The following is a 15,716-nucleotide window of genomic DNA, read 5'->3' as shown; positions in this document are numbered from 1 at the left end:
TTTACCTTGTTCAGGATGGTAACATCATTCATAATATATCTTCTGTTAGTGAGGACGAAGTCAATTTCAATAGTTTTTAATCCATTTGGGCTCTTCCGTGTCCACTTTCTGTTCACCCTTTTCTTGAAAAAAAGTATTCACTACTGACATTCCTAAGATTCTGCAAATTCCACATCTTTCACCTCTTTCATTTCTCTCACCAATTCTTAAATTTCCCAGTTTCCATTTTTGTGCTGTTTTGTCTCTTTCTAACCCTTGCATTGAAGTCCCCCATAATGATGGTTTAGTGAGTTTTCTGTTATTCTAGAAGTTTCTCACTTTCAGTGTACGTTTCTTCAATCTCTTCATCATCATCATGGTTTGATGTTGGTGCATATATCATTATAACCTTTAGTTTATACCTCTTAGAAATCCTAAGTAGTAAGTAGTCTTCCCTCCCTTGATGATATACTTTTGAATTCCAAAATGTTGTTTTTAATACGTTTAAGGACCAGAAAGCCAACTCCACCTTCACTCTTTTCACTGTTTCCATTGGTGTACAGCACAATTCCACTTGACAAACTTGTGATCCTTTCTTCTCCTTGCTTCAGCCAAGCCAATAATATTCCAATTCACATTTTCTAATTCTTTTTTCAGCTCTCATTATCCTATCTTCACCAATGAGCAATCCAACATAGTAATGGGCCAAGTTTAGTTTCTGTGCATGGCAGCCTGGTCATACCCAGAGATTCTTAGCACCCCTGCTTCCACCTGATCCTCTTGCTGCTGTAAGAAGGAGAGTGAAAGCTGATGGGGACTGAGTGTCATCTGCTTTGTCGTGTTGTCATATTTAATAAACTGCTGGAGGGTTTGGTCTTTTCCTCTTCATGCTGACTAAGCATCTTGAAGATAACTACTCTACACGTTCATTGCCACCAGAGTGACGTAAGAGGGGATACCAACAAGGTGTGCATGAGTGGATTTTAGGGGAACAGGCCAACCAGACTTCTCTTGAATCTTCTAAAATAGAAAGACATTGGATCCATCAATGTTTTAAACTGAGTGTGTGATAACACACAGAATGCCTGTTCCCCTCTAAAACCCCCTAGGAAGATATCATTAGCAAGGGCAGATGTTGCAAGAAAGCAAGCTTATATGGCATCAGCCGAGAGGAAAAAAAAAAAAAAAAAAACACCTCTTCTAATTTCACCCATCCACTCGCTCCACACATTTGTCTAGTTCTGCCTTGAATCTCTTTAAGCTATCAACTTCTACAACAACAAATGGAAGTGTGTTCCAGCAATCAATCACCAGCTGGCTAGAGGCAAACTTCCGCACATCTATCCAACAACCGTCTTTCCTAAATTTGAATTTATGCCCTCTCAGGCGATTATTCTGAGCAAGAGGAAGAAGGCGCCTCCGTAGCCAGGTGGTAAGGAGCAGCAGTGCGTAGCACACGCTTCTTGATTAGACCGGGGTTCGAGCCCGTCACCACCAAATATGGAGGATGCGGAAAGGTCAGGGAATGACCACCGCATATCCCGGAGCAATATGGCCTTAGTTGCTAATGCTCCTAAAAACCAAACAACAAACAAACAAACAAGAGGAAGAATTCCATCAGCATTGAGCATGCTCAAACCATTTAAGGCTTTATACACCTCAATCAGATCACCTTGCAGGTGCCTAGTCTCCAGACACTGTAATTTTCAAAACTTAAGTCTTTCTTCGTAAGAGCAACCCTTTGTTCCATTCACTAATTGTTCTTCTTGTTGTCTTCTCTGTTCCAACAGCTCTACATCCTTCTTAATATGAGGCCTCCAGACCTGTATACAGTACTCAAGGTGTGGCCTGACCATTGCCTTACAAGGGGATAATCACCTACTTACCCCATCTACACTGCTCAGAAAACTTCATATCTGCCTGCACAATTACCCCCAGGTTCTTTTCTCTCTCTACCACTGTCAGCGTAGTACCACACAGTTGATATGTTACTCTGGGGTTACTGCTTCTCATATGCAGTACTTTACATTTGTCAATGTTAAACTTCAGTTGCCACCTCTAAGCCCATCTGCTTAACCTTTCTAGATCCTGTTGCAGCAGCAGCGTACTGTCATCAGTGTCATTAAAAACCCTGCCGACCTTCGTATCATCTGCAAACTTGGACATTAAGCCTGATATACCATCATCAATATCATTAATGAATACAGAAAACAACAATGGACCCAACACTGAACCCTGGGGGAATCAACTAATAACATTAGTCCACAGAGAGCAGTGTCCATTGATTAACACACTGTCTTCTCCCACTCAACCATCCCTTTATCCACAGCAGCAATTTGCCTCCAATACCACACTGCTCCAACTTGTGCAGCAGTCTTCCACGTGCAACAGTATCAAAAGCCTTTCCACAATCCAAATATATGATATCAAAATTATTCTTTGCATCCAGTTCCTCTGTGACTACATCACAGTATCCAATAAAACTGGTCAGACAAGACTTCCCCTTAACAAACCCATGCTGTGTCCAAGCTATAACTGAAGTCTTGTCTACATGATCCTACATCGCTTCCTTAACCAGTGACTCCATTATTTTCCCTGAAACAGTTTCCCTGAAGTTAGACTAACTAACAGGTCTGTAATTACCAGTCTCCCTTTGATCCTCCTTTGTGGATTGGGGTTACATTTGCACATTTCCAGTCCATGGGTACCTCCCCTGAATCAAAGGAAGCTCTCATAATTATGGCTTAGGGTTTGCTTACTTCCTTTGCTGCCTCCTTTAATATAACTGGATAGATTCCATCCACCCTAGGTGCCTTTCTTATGTTTATCTTCAACAATTTTTCCTCCACTTTACTCTCAGTTATTACGAGATTATCTAACTTACTGCCAGAGTTTAATACACCTCTGGCATTCCCTCCCCGAATAACTCCTCATGTGTGAATGTAGATACAAAATCTCATTCAGATTGTTAGCTACCTGAGCAGGATCATCAACAGATGAACCATCGACATCAAGTGGATCAATCCGATTCATCCCCTTCCTTCTAGAGTTTACATAAATAAAAAAGAACTCTTTGCTGTTTTTCTTTGCATCCTTTGACAAAAATTTCTCATAATCTGTCTTTGCCTACCTAACCTCCTTTGTGACTTGGTTACAGACCAGCTTATATCCATCATAGGCTTCTGGGTCACCTGTTAATTTATATGTATCCCATTTTTCTTCTCTGCCACATGTCTAATTAGTTCAACTGACATCCATTTAGGCCAAAATCTTGAACAATATTTCTTAGTTTGTATAAAAAACCTAGTAGCTTCCAAGATTATTTTTTTGAACGCTTCCTAGGCATGAATGAATCATGCCTAGGGTTAACTTTCTTGTACAATTTTCCACTATTAGTGCTAATTTCTTTGGCCTCTTTAAGGTTGCAATTAATAAGTTTGTTTTCTTCAGGAGATCATTAATTCGTCTTCTTTCAAAATTTCTTTTCAACCATGAACTGGATCTGGGGATGATTAGTGCCATTTACCAGTGATTGCTTATCATACATTTCAATTTAGTAACTCTGATTAAGTGCTCATATGTCTCTTCTTACCACTTCTAACCTCTTCTTTAAATAGACTTGTCAGAGGGTTACTACTGTTCTACCAGCCTACTTAAATATTTACTCAAGGGCAGCCAATTTACTCAATTTAGTAACTCTGAATAAGTGCTCATATGTGGCAGCAGCTAAGGACCTGGACTTGAAAGTGGAAGAAGATGTGGACGAGTTAATAGAGGAGCATGAAGTGCAGCTGACCACGCAAGAACTGAAGGAGCTGCATAAACATTGGGTTGGGGAAACGGAAAAAAATGTTTCCTCGGAGGAGGAAACATTTATCCCTGATTGGGGGATTTCACAGTGAAATCCCCCAATCAGGGATAAATAATATAAGAGCAACAATAATAATAATAACAATTTTTTGTCAATAAGACTGAAGGGGAAAAATAAAAACATTAAATCTATCATATTTTAAACTGGTGAATAGGTGGACAGAAATCAGGAATCTTAGACAGACTAGACTGATTAGAGATAAAGAGGAGAAAAAACCTGGGAATATGGATATTTACATTAGTTACCTCTACACAGGAATTTTGCACCCTCAAGACAAGACAAATCCAGTGATAGATGTACACTGTATTTTCCAACCTCCTGTCTTAAGTAGTATAAAATCAAATCAAAATAAACTGGAAAAGCAGTTAATATTAGTCATTAGTTGACATATTTCCAAGGACTAGTCAATGTTCTGCCAGAGAATTTGGTCAGTTGTGGGCAATCAATTGGAGATTACTGTATTATACAGGGTGTCTCAAAAATATTGGTACAAACATTTAGGGGGAGGTAGGTAACACCTAAAGGAATGTGAATCGCATAGGAACCCATAACCGGAAATGTCACCGTAAGTCGGTACACGGCGCTGTTCATCAGTTCGTGAGAGGGAAAATTTCTGGTTTACTCATTCAAGCAGTAGTCGCCGCATGAAGGGCATGCATCGATATACGAACCGTGAGCTGGCAGACATGCACCTAGTGTATGGATTAGCAGAGGGCAATGGGCGAGCCACTCAATGAATTTACGGAGAACACTTCCCAGACAGACATGTACCGGACCACCATTTGTTTGCGCGTATGCATCAAAATTTGTGCGATTATGGGTCATTTAGAGGTAACAGGAGTAGTGCGGGCAGACCACGTTCGACGCTAACTCCCGCCACGGAAGAAAGTGTGTTGAATGCCGTCCAGAATAATCCTACTACTAGCACACATGCCGCTGACTCTGCCTTAGGAGTGTCTCGTTGCAGTGTACAGCGTGTCTGGCACAACGGTTCCTTACACCCCTTTCACCTCCAAAGGGTTCAGTTACTGCTTCCCCAAGATCATCCTGCACGTGTGGCTTTTTCGCGGCGGTGTCTCCAAGAAAGTGTTCAAGACTTGAATTTTCCAGCCTATGTTTTGTTCACAGATGAGGCTTATTTCACTCGGGAAGGCTTATTCAATCAGCACAATGCTCATGTGTGGGCTCACGACAACCCACACGGCGTGCGCCCCCATGCAGCACAACATCTCTTCACAATAAATGTGTGGGCAGGTATGGTCGGTGACTGCTTAGTCGGCCCATACCGGTTACCATCCCGCATGAACTCCGCTAAATATCGGATCTTTCTTGAACAAGTTCTACCAGGGTTACTTGACGATGTTCCAGCAAATGTGAGACGCAACATTTGGTTTCAACATGACGGGGCACCTACCCATTATGGAAGGTATGTTCGTGACCATTTGAACAGGCGTTTTGGGCGTTGATGGATTGGCCGTGGTGGACCCGTTGCCTGGCCCCCAAGCTCACCTGATTTATCGAGCCTTGATTTCTTTCTGTGGGGGGGGGGGGCCTCAAATCTATCGTGCATGAATCGCCTGTGGAGACAGAAACGGATCTCGTGGCAAGGCTCGTCTGCGATGCTGCTACTGTCAAGGAAACTCCAGGTGTGTTCGATCATGTCCGCCAATCCATGCTGCATTGGTGTCACACATGCATCACGTCTCATGGTGGAACCTTCGAGCATCTGTTGTAACATGAATGGGTTGAGCCCGCTGAATTCTGATGGGATCCTTCCACTTGTTCAGATTACGAACCTAAGGGGGCATAAATTCAAATTAAGAAAAGACAGATGTAGAAAAAATGTGCGGAAATTTGCCTTTTGTCAGCAGGTGGTTAATTGCTGGAACAAACTTCCATCTGTTGTTGTGGAAGTTGATAAGTTAAATAAATTTAAGGAGGAACTGGACAGGCATTTGGAGGGAATGGTGTGATTTTTTTTTTTTTTTGGCTGATGCTGCATAAGCTCATACACTTGCTTCCTTGCATCACATGCCACTACTACTATCACTACTACATCATGAACTGCATCCATCTCGTACTCCATTGTTAATATTATATCAAATAAATGTTTGCCACTAATTACTGTCTCGTGTCATTTCTGCTTCTTGTGCCTCTGCTACTACTTTCCCGTGACGTTTCCGGTTATGGGTTCCTATGCGATTCACATTCCTTTAGATATTACCTACCTCCCCTAAACGTTTGTACCAATATTTTTAAGACACCCTGTATAATCCTGATCGCCAAAGGCTACTTTAAAAAAGTAACCTTTGTAGTGATCAGTTTCATATTTTGTATCAGCCTGTCTGGCTAACACAAAATATGTAACCAAGGTTGGTTTATGTAAGGGTCTGGAAGCCTCATTTTAGGAAGGACACAAAATCAATCTGTAAACTGCAGTGGCTAGAAACTAGGTACATGTGAGACCTGACTGAAGCGTTTTTTAAATGGATTGAGTAAAGTAAATGTTGTTGGCATCATTACTACTTCTCAGATGGCATACACATAGGGACATTAATTTAATTTGAAAAAAGGATGGCTGTAAGCTGGATGTCCAAAAACTTGCTCTCAACCAGAAAAATATTATAGGAGATGGGAAAATGGTGTGGGCAGGTTTATTTTTTTGGTTCATCTGCACAAAGATTGCTTTCTTGTATAATATGCCACTACTAATACTAATGTAAATAGATATTTCTATCGTTTATGGGTCTGTTAATAAATCAATGGCATAGCCATTTTGAAACAAAAGCGCACAATTAACATTACACCATATGCATGAAAGAAACTTTAATAACAAAAAAAAAAATAAAAAAATATATTGACTGCTAAATTACTCAGTGATGAAACCCTACAAATCTCTGAACATATACTAACCAAGGTTGTGAGTTAACGAGTCTTCAGTTTCTACGGCTGCATCTTTTCTGTTACTTTCTGTGTGTTTGGTTCTCAGATCTTTACTTATCCTCTGAAGTGCATCTTCACTTAAATGAAGGCTACTGACATGGTGTAGCTTTTGTTGTTCTGGTATCTCCTGATAAGAGGACACTAGTGATGAACATCCACTAGTTGATGCTGATGCCTCACTATTTTCTGAATGATCGTCACCTGTGTAGGAAAAAAGGCCTTCTGTATGCTATAAACTTGCCAGTGGGAAAATTAGTGCTCACAATTTAAACACTCTTAACTTTTAAGCATTTTAAAAATAATCAGTCTAACAAGTACTGCTATCAGTGGAAATTTACATAATACATTTTAATTCAATTAATTATTTAATTTAAAACATTCTGAAACCAATATATAAGTATATTAATCACTGTTAAGAATTTGTACACCACTAACCCAACTCATCTTTCAGGCTATATCAAAAATATTTAAAAATAAGAGGACCACAAATCAGTTGATGTTTAGCACATGTGAAGTTTGGGAATAATATAATTGACCTCAATCGTTTTTTCAGTGAGGGGGGAAAAATGCCCGGTCACTTTATTAAATAAATCTACCCTTTTCATGCAATGGAGCACCCCACCAGTAATAGCATCAGATGTTTGCTGTATGATACAAAGCAGGTGGGTAGATAGGTAGGAATGCTGTGCATGCAAATAAAGGCAAGATGAAAGTGAATCTGAACATTGGATAGAACACAGCAACGGACATGCTGGTATGAGTATCTCAGAAACTAACTTTACTGGGATTTTTACGTATGACTATCCTGGATGTATCAAGATTGGTCCAATAACCAAATAACATTTAGCCAAAGGTGATCCAGTGGTTGAAAAAACACAGCTCATTTATGTGAGGCCAACAGAGGCTGACAAGACTTGTGCAGGGTAGCAGGAAAGCCACAGTTGGGCAAATAACAGCTGAACATGACAGGCCTCTCCAGTGATAACTGGAGAGGCCTTTCAGATTGTTCCACTATCGAATCTTGTCACAGATGTTGGTATCATAGCCAACAACTAAAGTGAGTCAGCAGCATAATTTTTGAATGAAAGGCAAATCCGTTTATTCACCATCTTTGGTGTCACTTACAATATATCTTCCAATATTTATCGGAATACAAGTTAAGAAAATACAGGTCAGTTCTAGAGGTCACTTACCAAATTAATATCAAAATTAGCTTTATGTAGAGCAGAGTGATAAAATAATATCCTCAAATAATTCCCCAATTTTATTACTTCAAGGGAATAGAATTATTATAAATTCTGTTTTGGGGAAAACAGCCACAATCAAATTAATTACTCTTCTATAAGCTTAAAGCTCTGTTTCCACTGAATCAGCTTTGCCACTCGGTAGAGCCAGATAGGCACTGCCGTTCGGCTGTGTCTATATTTGTGGTACATCCCCATTAAATCAGCACAACCAGGCCATGCAACTCAGTGAAGGAGAAAATATTCAACAATGAGGATGTGCTTATTGCTGCAGCTGCATTTGTAGTTACTGCCAAAAAGAAAATACAAGAAACCAAGATTTTGGCTGCGTCCAAGTCTGCGTAATAGGAATACATATAGTGCAAGTGATTTAATGGATGATGTCGATGCCTTAAATCTTGAATATAGACAATGATTATCACATATGCTAGGAATTAAGAAAGTTCACCAATAAAAGTGTCAATTTAATTTACCTATCCTGCTATACATCTGTTACCCCCTTCGATTATCTACTAATGAATTCGAATTGTTAAGTCATAATCCTATCAACCCCTTGTTAGTATGGTCTTCAAAGATGGTGATGACCATTTTTGATGAAAGAAAAGAGTGGATTTGAATGAAGACACAGAGTAGAGAACATTTCTTGAGAAACTTCAGTTATCTCTGAAAAAGCACTTTATAGTATTCTTTTGGAAACTGTAACCTAAAATTAACTTTTAAAATGGCATAAACTAATACTAAATTTTATAAACGAATGGTAAATAGCTGTAGACCATAAGTATCTTAAAGGTCCATGAATGTCTTAAAGACATCATGGACCTAACTCTGGCTTCAAGGACAACAAGAGAAGTTATTCCAAAATGTTAATCCAGCCAATTCTAAAGAGAAGTAACCTTTATCATCACCATCCATCTCTGAAGAAATTCGATCAAGAAGCTTAAGAGAAACTCAGCTGTTGCACTAGAATCTTATATTTTATCACCAAAATGCAAAACGAAGGATTAATTTCGGATTGGAAGGAATTCTGGTGCATTTTTTGCACTGTGACCTGCTTAATCGGTCTCCTGCAAGAACAGTATGTATTATACTTTTTATGTCATGTCATTTCATTTCATTTCATAAAAAAATTTGTTACTTTCCAAGCAACCTTCATATTTAAAACAAATCATATGCTATTAACTAATGTTTATTTTCCTCTACTTTGTATATATCTAATACAATAAATTTAGGTATTAACATTTTGTATTAGATAAAAAGCACGAGTCATAGTTATATTTTTGCACTTTCATGAGTAGCACAGTGGGTAGGACGTGTTCGAAAAACCGCAACTGAACATTCAGAAAAGAATTCGTAAAAATTGTGACTTTTTGGACTTTAAGGGTGGTTGGATGGAATTCAAGATATGTTTTCCATTTATAGTTTATCAGTATGAGAAATTTTAATCTCTAGAGAAAAGTGTTTTCTTCTCTAGCTGAGGTAACTCAGCTTTTCATACACTTCTGCTTCAAACAAACCTAGAAACAGCTCTTAAGGAAACATGCATCACTATTAGCAACACTTGTAGAAAGAACAAAAAACTGCAGCATTTACTCCAGTGATCTTTATCTAAGGGTAGCCTGGGGGGTGCACATCAAACAGTGCTACATTAGATTAATGTCAAATAAATTGCCACAAATATTTTTACAAGCCAAACCAGAGACTCAATGTTTTTTTATATACTATACTTAAAAAGTTAAAGTGATTTCATAATTTTGATAACCCCCTTCCATCAATGGAACAAAGTGAAGTACCAATGGAAATATTTATAGAAAAGGCATACAGCAGAAATGGCATATCTGTGAAAGGAAGTGGAGAGTTCGTAAGAGCAGATCATTTGAATTATCTGATTGCTCTCTTTTGGATGAAGTCACAATTTTCACACCTCCTACCAACATAAGTAGTGAACAGCTTGAGAGAACAACAGATATTTTCAAAAGGCACATTCCACATTGGTTAAATACTTTTCAAATGTCTAACTGCTTGGATTTCACCAGTTTTGGATGGAATTTATCCAAGAAATGGCATAAGTCAAGACCCATCTGTTTTTTTGTAAATCCGAAGTTTGAGAAAATATGTCTTTCTGTCCAACTTTGGATTAAATTAAAATAAATACACCACAAACTTAGTACTGTCTTTTGCTTTCTATATTTCCCAAGTAACTCATCTTCCCAGAATATTTCTTTGCAAAAGAGTCTTTTGGGTCAATTGGATTGTCTGTGAATGTGGAAAAATAATGGAGTTAAATGATTTTATAATAATAGAAAAGAAGGTGGAAGAGAAACTGCTGCAGCTAAGAGTGAACGAGACACCTAGAGCTGATGGAATCTATCCAATTATATTAAAAGAAGCTGAAAATGGGTAGTCAAACCTTTAGGGATGTTAATAAAAGCACTCTTAGATTAAGAATAAGTCCCCTGTTGAATGGAGATGTGAATACATTTCTCCTATTCTCAAGGTTTGATGTCTAAGTTTGCTGATGATAAAAAGGATGAAATTTTTGTGATTATGTTTCCAAATTGAATTTTTATTCTATTAAACGGCAATTCTAATAAGTGAAAATCGGAGGAATATTATCCACAGGCTATAAAAATGAAGATATAAAGCCCAAACTTACACTTTTATTACCTTATCGAATAAAAAAAACTAAATGATATGTGAAAATCGGAAGAATATTATCCATAGGTTAGCAAAAAAAAAAAAAAAAAAAAAAAAAAGCGTACATATATAGAAGAATTAGAAAATGAAAGGCACAAGGCATAATACTTATGGGTTTTGGTAATTAACTATATAATATTGATGTAAATACAACATAGTTAACCCATAAATTTGAACTATGTAAGTAGTGTAGAGGGCATTGTTTTAATTGTATCATATTGTGGTTGCCTTCACAACGAGATAGCGGTATTGCATTAGTTCAAATAAATAACGCTTCTAGTAGAGAAGACTATTTATTTATTTTCAGAGGATACCACCACCCAGACCGTTTCAAGGCTATTTATGTATGTATGTGAATATCTACTCGAATATCCACTTGTCCCTATTAGACTTAGAAAAGCAAAAAGTAGAGGGAAAGTTATAGTAGGAGTGGAAGAGGAAAAGAAACGGTGTAGAAGAATGAAAGGGACAATAACTCCTTCAACTCACACCACTCAAAAACTCATAAACTCCTCGAATAGGCAACGCTTCCCCAGTGGAGAAGGCTGTTGTTACCTATTCTTGGAAACTCTGGACATCATCAGGCTCCCCCTGGCGGCACCGTTTCAGGGCTATTTGGCCCTTCTTCGGTGAGTGGGCTATTGGACATCATCATCAGTGGGCAGGCAGGTACCCTGGTAATGCAACATGCCATCACAGTTGCGAAGTTATATCCACAATATGAGAGATGCCAAAGGGTGTTGGTAAAAATGTAATTTGAAAACGAAATGCACAAGGCATAATTCTTATGGGTTTTGGTAATTAACTATATAATATCGGTGTAAATACACCATAGTTAACCCATAAATTTGAACCATGTAAGTAGTGTAGAAGGCATCATTTTAATTGTATCTCATATTGTGGTGGCATGTTGCACAACTGTGATGGCATATTGCATTACCAGGGTACCTGCCCGCCCACTGATGATGAAGCCCAATAGCTTCGAAACGATCATCTGGGTGGTGGTATCCTCTGAAAATAAATAACAGTAGTCTTCTCTACTAGAGCAGCGTTATTTATTTGAAGTAGTGCAATACCACTATCTCGTTATGAAGGCAACCACAATATGAGATGCAATTAAAACAATGCCTTCTACACTACTTACATAGTTCAAATTTATGGGTTAACTATGGTGTATTTACACCGATATTATATAGAAGAATTAATATACATATAGTACTAACTAGACTATGTGGGTAGCACAGTTAGTAGGATTGTCGTCTTCCCCACATCGCGTGGAAAAGACCAAGTTTGAGCCCTGTCGACGATGTGAGAAAATTTTGGGCCTTTTTAACAATGTGGCTGAGTTAGTTGGTCTCACATGGTTTTTTCTCCCAGAAACTCTGGTTTTTTGTCCAGGAAACAATCAATGGACCTCAGAACACACACAATTTACAGACAATATACTTGGAGCCTTAGTCACTGATGCTCCTAAAACCCTACACATTCAGTACTAACTAAACATAACACTTCAGTCTGATATGGTTTACCAACTATTTTATTCCGTTATTCCGAATGTCAAGAAGTATCGTGAACGAGAAGGCAAAATGGGCATGGTCTTGCTTAACCTAGACAATGTGCCATCTCATCCTTCAATGGAAACATTAAACAAAATAGATGATGGATTAGAGGTCATGTTTCTTCCATCAAAAGTTAACGCACTTCTCCAACCAATGGACCAAGGAGTCACTGAAAAGTTGAAGAGAATCTACAAAAAACAAGTCTTGCATTATTTACTTTCAGCAGAGAAACAAAGAAAGCACGTAACTTTTTCGAAAAAAGCTTGGTATCAATGACAACTGCTACATGTTAGCTGATACATGGAAATCATTCACCGTGCAGAACAAAAATGTTTGTTATAAACTATGGCCTATTGCAAAAGAAGCCATAGGAGATGAGCAGAACTGAACAGGAGATGGGGGACAAATACTGAATGAGATGATCAACTTGTTTCAGTTAATCCCTGGGTATATGAAGGTGATGCAATGGTGTGGATGGAAACTGATATTGATGCCACAGGGTTTCCTGTTTTACATAAAAACGGAATTGTGAATATAGAAGCTGGAGCTCCTGAAAATGATACAGACAAAGATGATGACGAAGATAATGACATCAACACCTAGCCTACTAATAGTAGTAGTAGTAGTGGCATGTGATGCAAGAAAGCAAATGTACGAGCTTATGCAGCATCAGCCAAAAAAAAAAAAAAAAAATCACACCATTCCCTCCAAATGCCTGTCCAGTTCCTCCTTAAATTTATTCAACCTATCAACTTCCACAACGACAGATGGAAGTTTGTTCCAGCAATTAACCACCCGCTGGCTAAAGGCAAATTTCCGCACATCTATTCTACATCTGTCTTTTCTTAATTTGAATTTATGCCCCCTTAGGTTCGTAATCTGAACAAGTGGAAGGATCCCATCAGAATTCAGCGTGCTCAACCCATTCAAGGCCTTATATACCTCAATCAGATCACCGCGCAGGTGCCTAGTCTCCAGCCACTGCAATTTACAGAACTTAAGCCTCTCTTGGTAAGAGGATCCGATCCCTTCATTCCCCTCACCAATCTTGTTGCCCTTCTCTGTACACACTCAAGTAAATCTACATCCTTCCTAAAATGAGGCCTCCAGACCTGTATGCAGTACTCAAGGCGTGGCCTGACCATTGCCTTATACAGAGGGATAATCACCTCCTTTTCCCTGCTAGCAAAATTCCTATATATCATTGACAAAACCCCATGACCTGCCCTGGCAGACTGTCTACATTGCTCAGAGAACTTCATATCTGACTGCACAATTACTCCCAGGTCTTTTTCATTTTCTACCACCTTAAGTGTAGTACCACACAGTTGGTACGTTTCTCTGGGGATACTTCTACCCATATGCAGTACTTTGCATTTGTCAAGGTTAAACTTCAGTTGCCACTTCTTAGCCCATCTGCCCAAATTATCTAGATCCTGTTGCAGTAGCACACTGCCATTACTGTCATTAACAACCCTGCCAACCTTTGTATCATCTGCAAACTTCGACATTAAGCCTAATATACCTTCATCAATATCATTGATAAATATACAAAACAACATTGGACCTAACACCGAACCCTGTGGGACTCCACTAATAACATTAGTCCGAGAAGAGCAGCACCCTTTGATTACCACCCTCTGTCTTCTCCCACTTAACCATCCTTTTATCCATTGTAGCAACTTACCCTTAATACCATTCTGCTCCAATTTGTACAATAGTCTTCCATGCGCAACAGTGTCAAAAGCTTTCCTGAAATCCAAATATATGATATCAAAATTATTTTTTGCATCCAGTTCCTTTGTAACCACATCATAATGATTTTTTGATTTGGTAGTTGTTGGCGCATCGGCTTCTGTGGCCATATTGCACCTCCCAAGGTTTTTGCAGTACTTTGATCCAAGCCCGAGGCGGGAATCGAACCCGCGACCTTTGGGTTGCCGGGCAGGTACTTTACCCACTCGGCTAGCCCGGTCGGCTCCACATCATAATATCCTATCAAATTTGTCAGACAAGACTTTCCCTTAACAAACTCATGCTGTGTCTGAATTATTGCTGCAGTCTTGTCTAGATGATCCTGCAATGCATCTTTAACCAGCGACTCCATTATTTTACCCGGAACAGAAGTTAAACTAACTGGTCTGTAATTACTCGTGTCACCCTTCGATCCCCCTTTGTGAATTGGGGATACATTTGCACATCTCCAGTCCGTGGGATGCTGAGGCATTCGCTGTGCTAGAGACTGCAATGGCTTGATACGAGCAACAAACTGAATGCTGTCCAACTTAACTACTCTTGCTGAAAAGAGTGAGAGAACAAAGTAATGAAGTTCGAAAATAGTGCAGAAAAAAAAAGTAATTATTTTGCCTTGACTAAGTCATATTTTCTGTAATTATTTTGTTAAAGACTACACGTGTGTTATTGTTACTAAAATTTCCATTTGTTTTGTTACCTATGAATAAAAATACATAAGTACAACTTATGTGATTTTATTTCTAAACTTACTTAATCTTTTTTTAATCTCCAGAATGGCATTTTTGATAAGTTCGCAAATCCTAATAAATTGGAGGTCCCAATTAGTTTGTATTACTGACCCTCTACTGTACTTAGATTTCAGTAAAACCTTTGATACTGTGCTACTAGAACAGGCCTGGCCAACCCAAATTGTTCTGCGAGCCAACTTGACAAACTAAAATTTCCCGCGGGCCACACATAAAACAAAACAATCTTTTAAAAATCAAATGTCATAAATTTATTTTATTATATATCTACATCAATTAGATATTTGCTTTTCTTTGCAATCATTCAATTTTTTTAAATCTAGTTCAATATTGTTGGTTACACATCTTAACTGATCTTCGTTACCAAAGCTTGAGATTTACTTTTAATAAATTTCATTTTTGAAAAGAAAATTTCACAAACACATGTGGATCTGAATGTGCTCAATTTTTTTTTCAAAAAAATCTTAATTTGGGATACTTTTCCACTGTCACTTACAGGTTGTAAAAGCTGATTTTTGATGTTGTGGCATGAATGTGTTTTAATTCATTGTTGCAGTGTAAATGAATTACTTCCATCTGCAAAGTTTCCGTTTCGAAGGGAAGGAGTGTGGGGATTCAGGGAAGTACAGCTGGTCTAGTATTATATTTCTCATTATTTCTCGTGCCTGGTGCAGCTAGTGAATGATTTCCCACTGATGTAGTCAATAGTATAAAAATCATCTGGCAGGACCACAAAAAATAATGTGGCGGGTCGCACACAGCCTGCATTAGAAGCGTGCGCGTGTGTGTGTGTGTGTGTGTGTGTGTGTGTGTGTGTGTGTGTGTGTGTGTGTTATGGAGGTTTAATGGCGCATAAGCTGCTGAGACTATAGTGCGCCTTGCATTAGAAGCAAGCTATTATTATGGATAAAAGAATGGTTTAAGT

General features: G+C 38.5%; 1 protein-coding gene across 2 annotated transcripts in view; it reads right to left on the bottom strand.

Moving 5' to 3' along the window:
- LOC150087490 (uncharacterized) overlaps positions 1-15,716 on the bottom strand; it is a 259,633-nt gene that overhangs the window by 182,869 nt on the left and 61,048 nt on the right. For both annotated transcript variants that reach the window (XM_090371210.1, XM_090371211.1), the window contains exon 3: positions 6,764-6,994. In XM_090371210.1, coding sequence (XP_090227336.1) covers positions 6,764-6,994 — 231 coding nt within the window. The remainder of the gene's footprint in view (positions 1-6,763; positions 6,995-15,716) is intronic.

Source organism: Mastigoproctus giganteus, chromosome 4 (assembly GCF_048544385.1).
Source record: "Mastigoproctus giganteus isolate SK-2022 chromosome 4, ASM4854438v1, whole genome shotgun sequence".
Classification (NCBI taxonomy): domain Eukaryota; kingdom Metazoa; phylum Arthropoda; class Arachnida; order Uropygi; family Thelyphonidae; genus Mastigoproctus; species Mastigoproctus giganteus.
The sequence above is the reverse complement of the archived record's forward strand: the minus strand, read 5'-3'. Positions and strand labels throughout refer to the sequence as shown.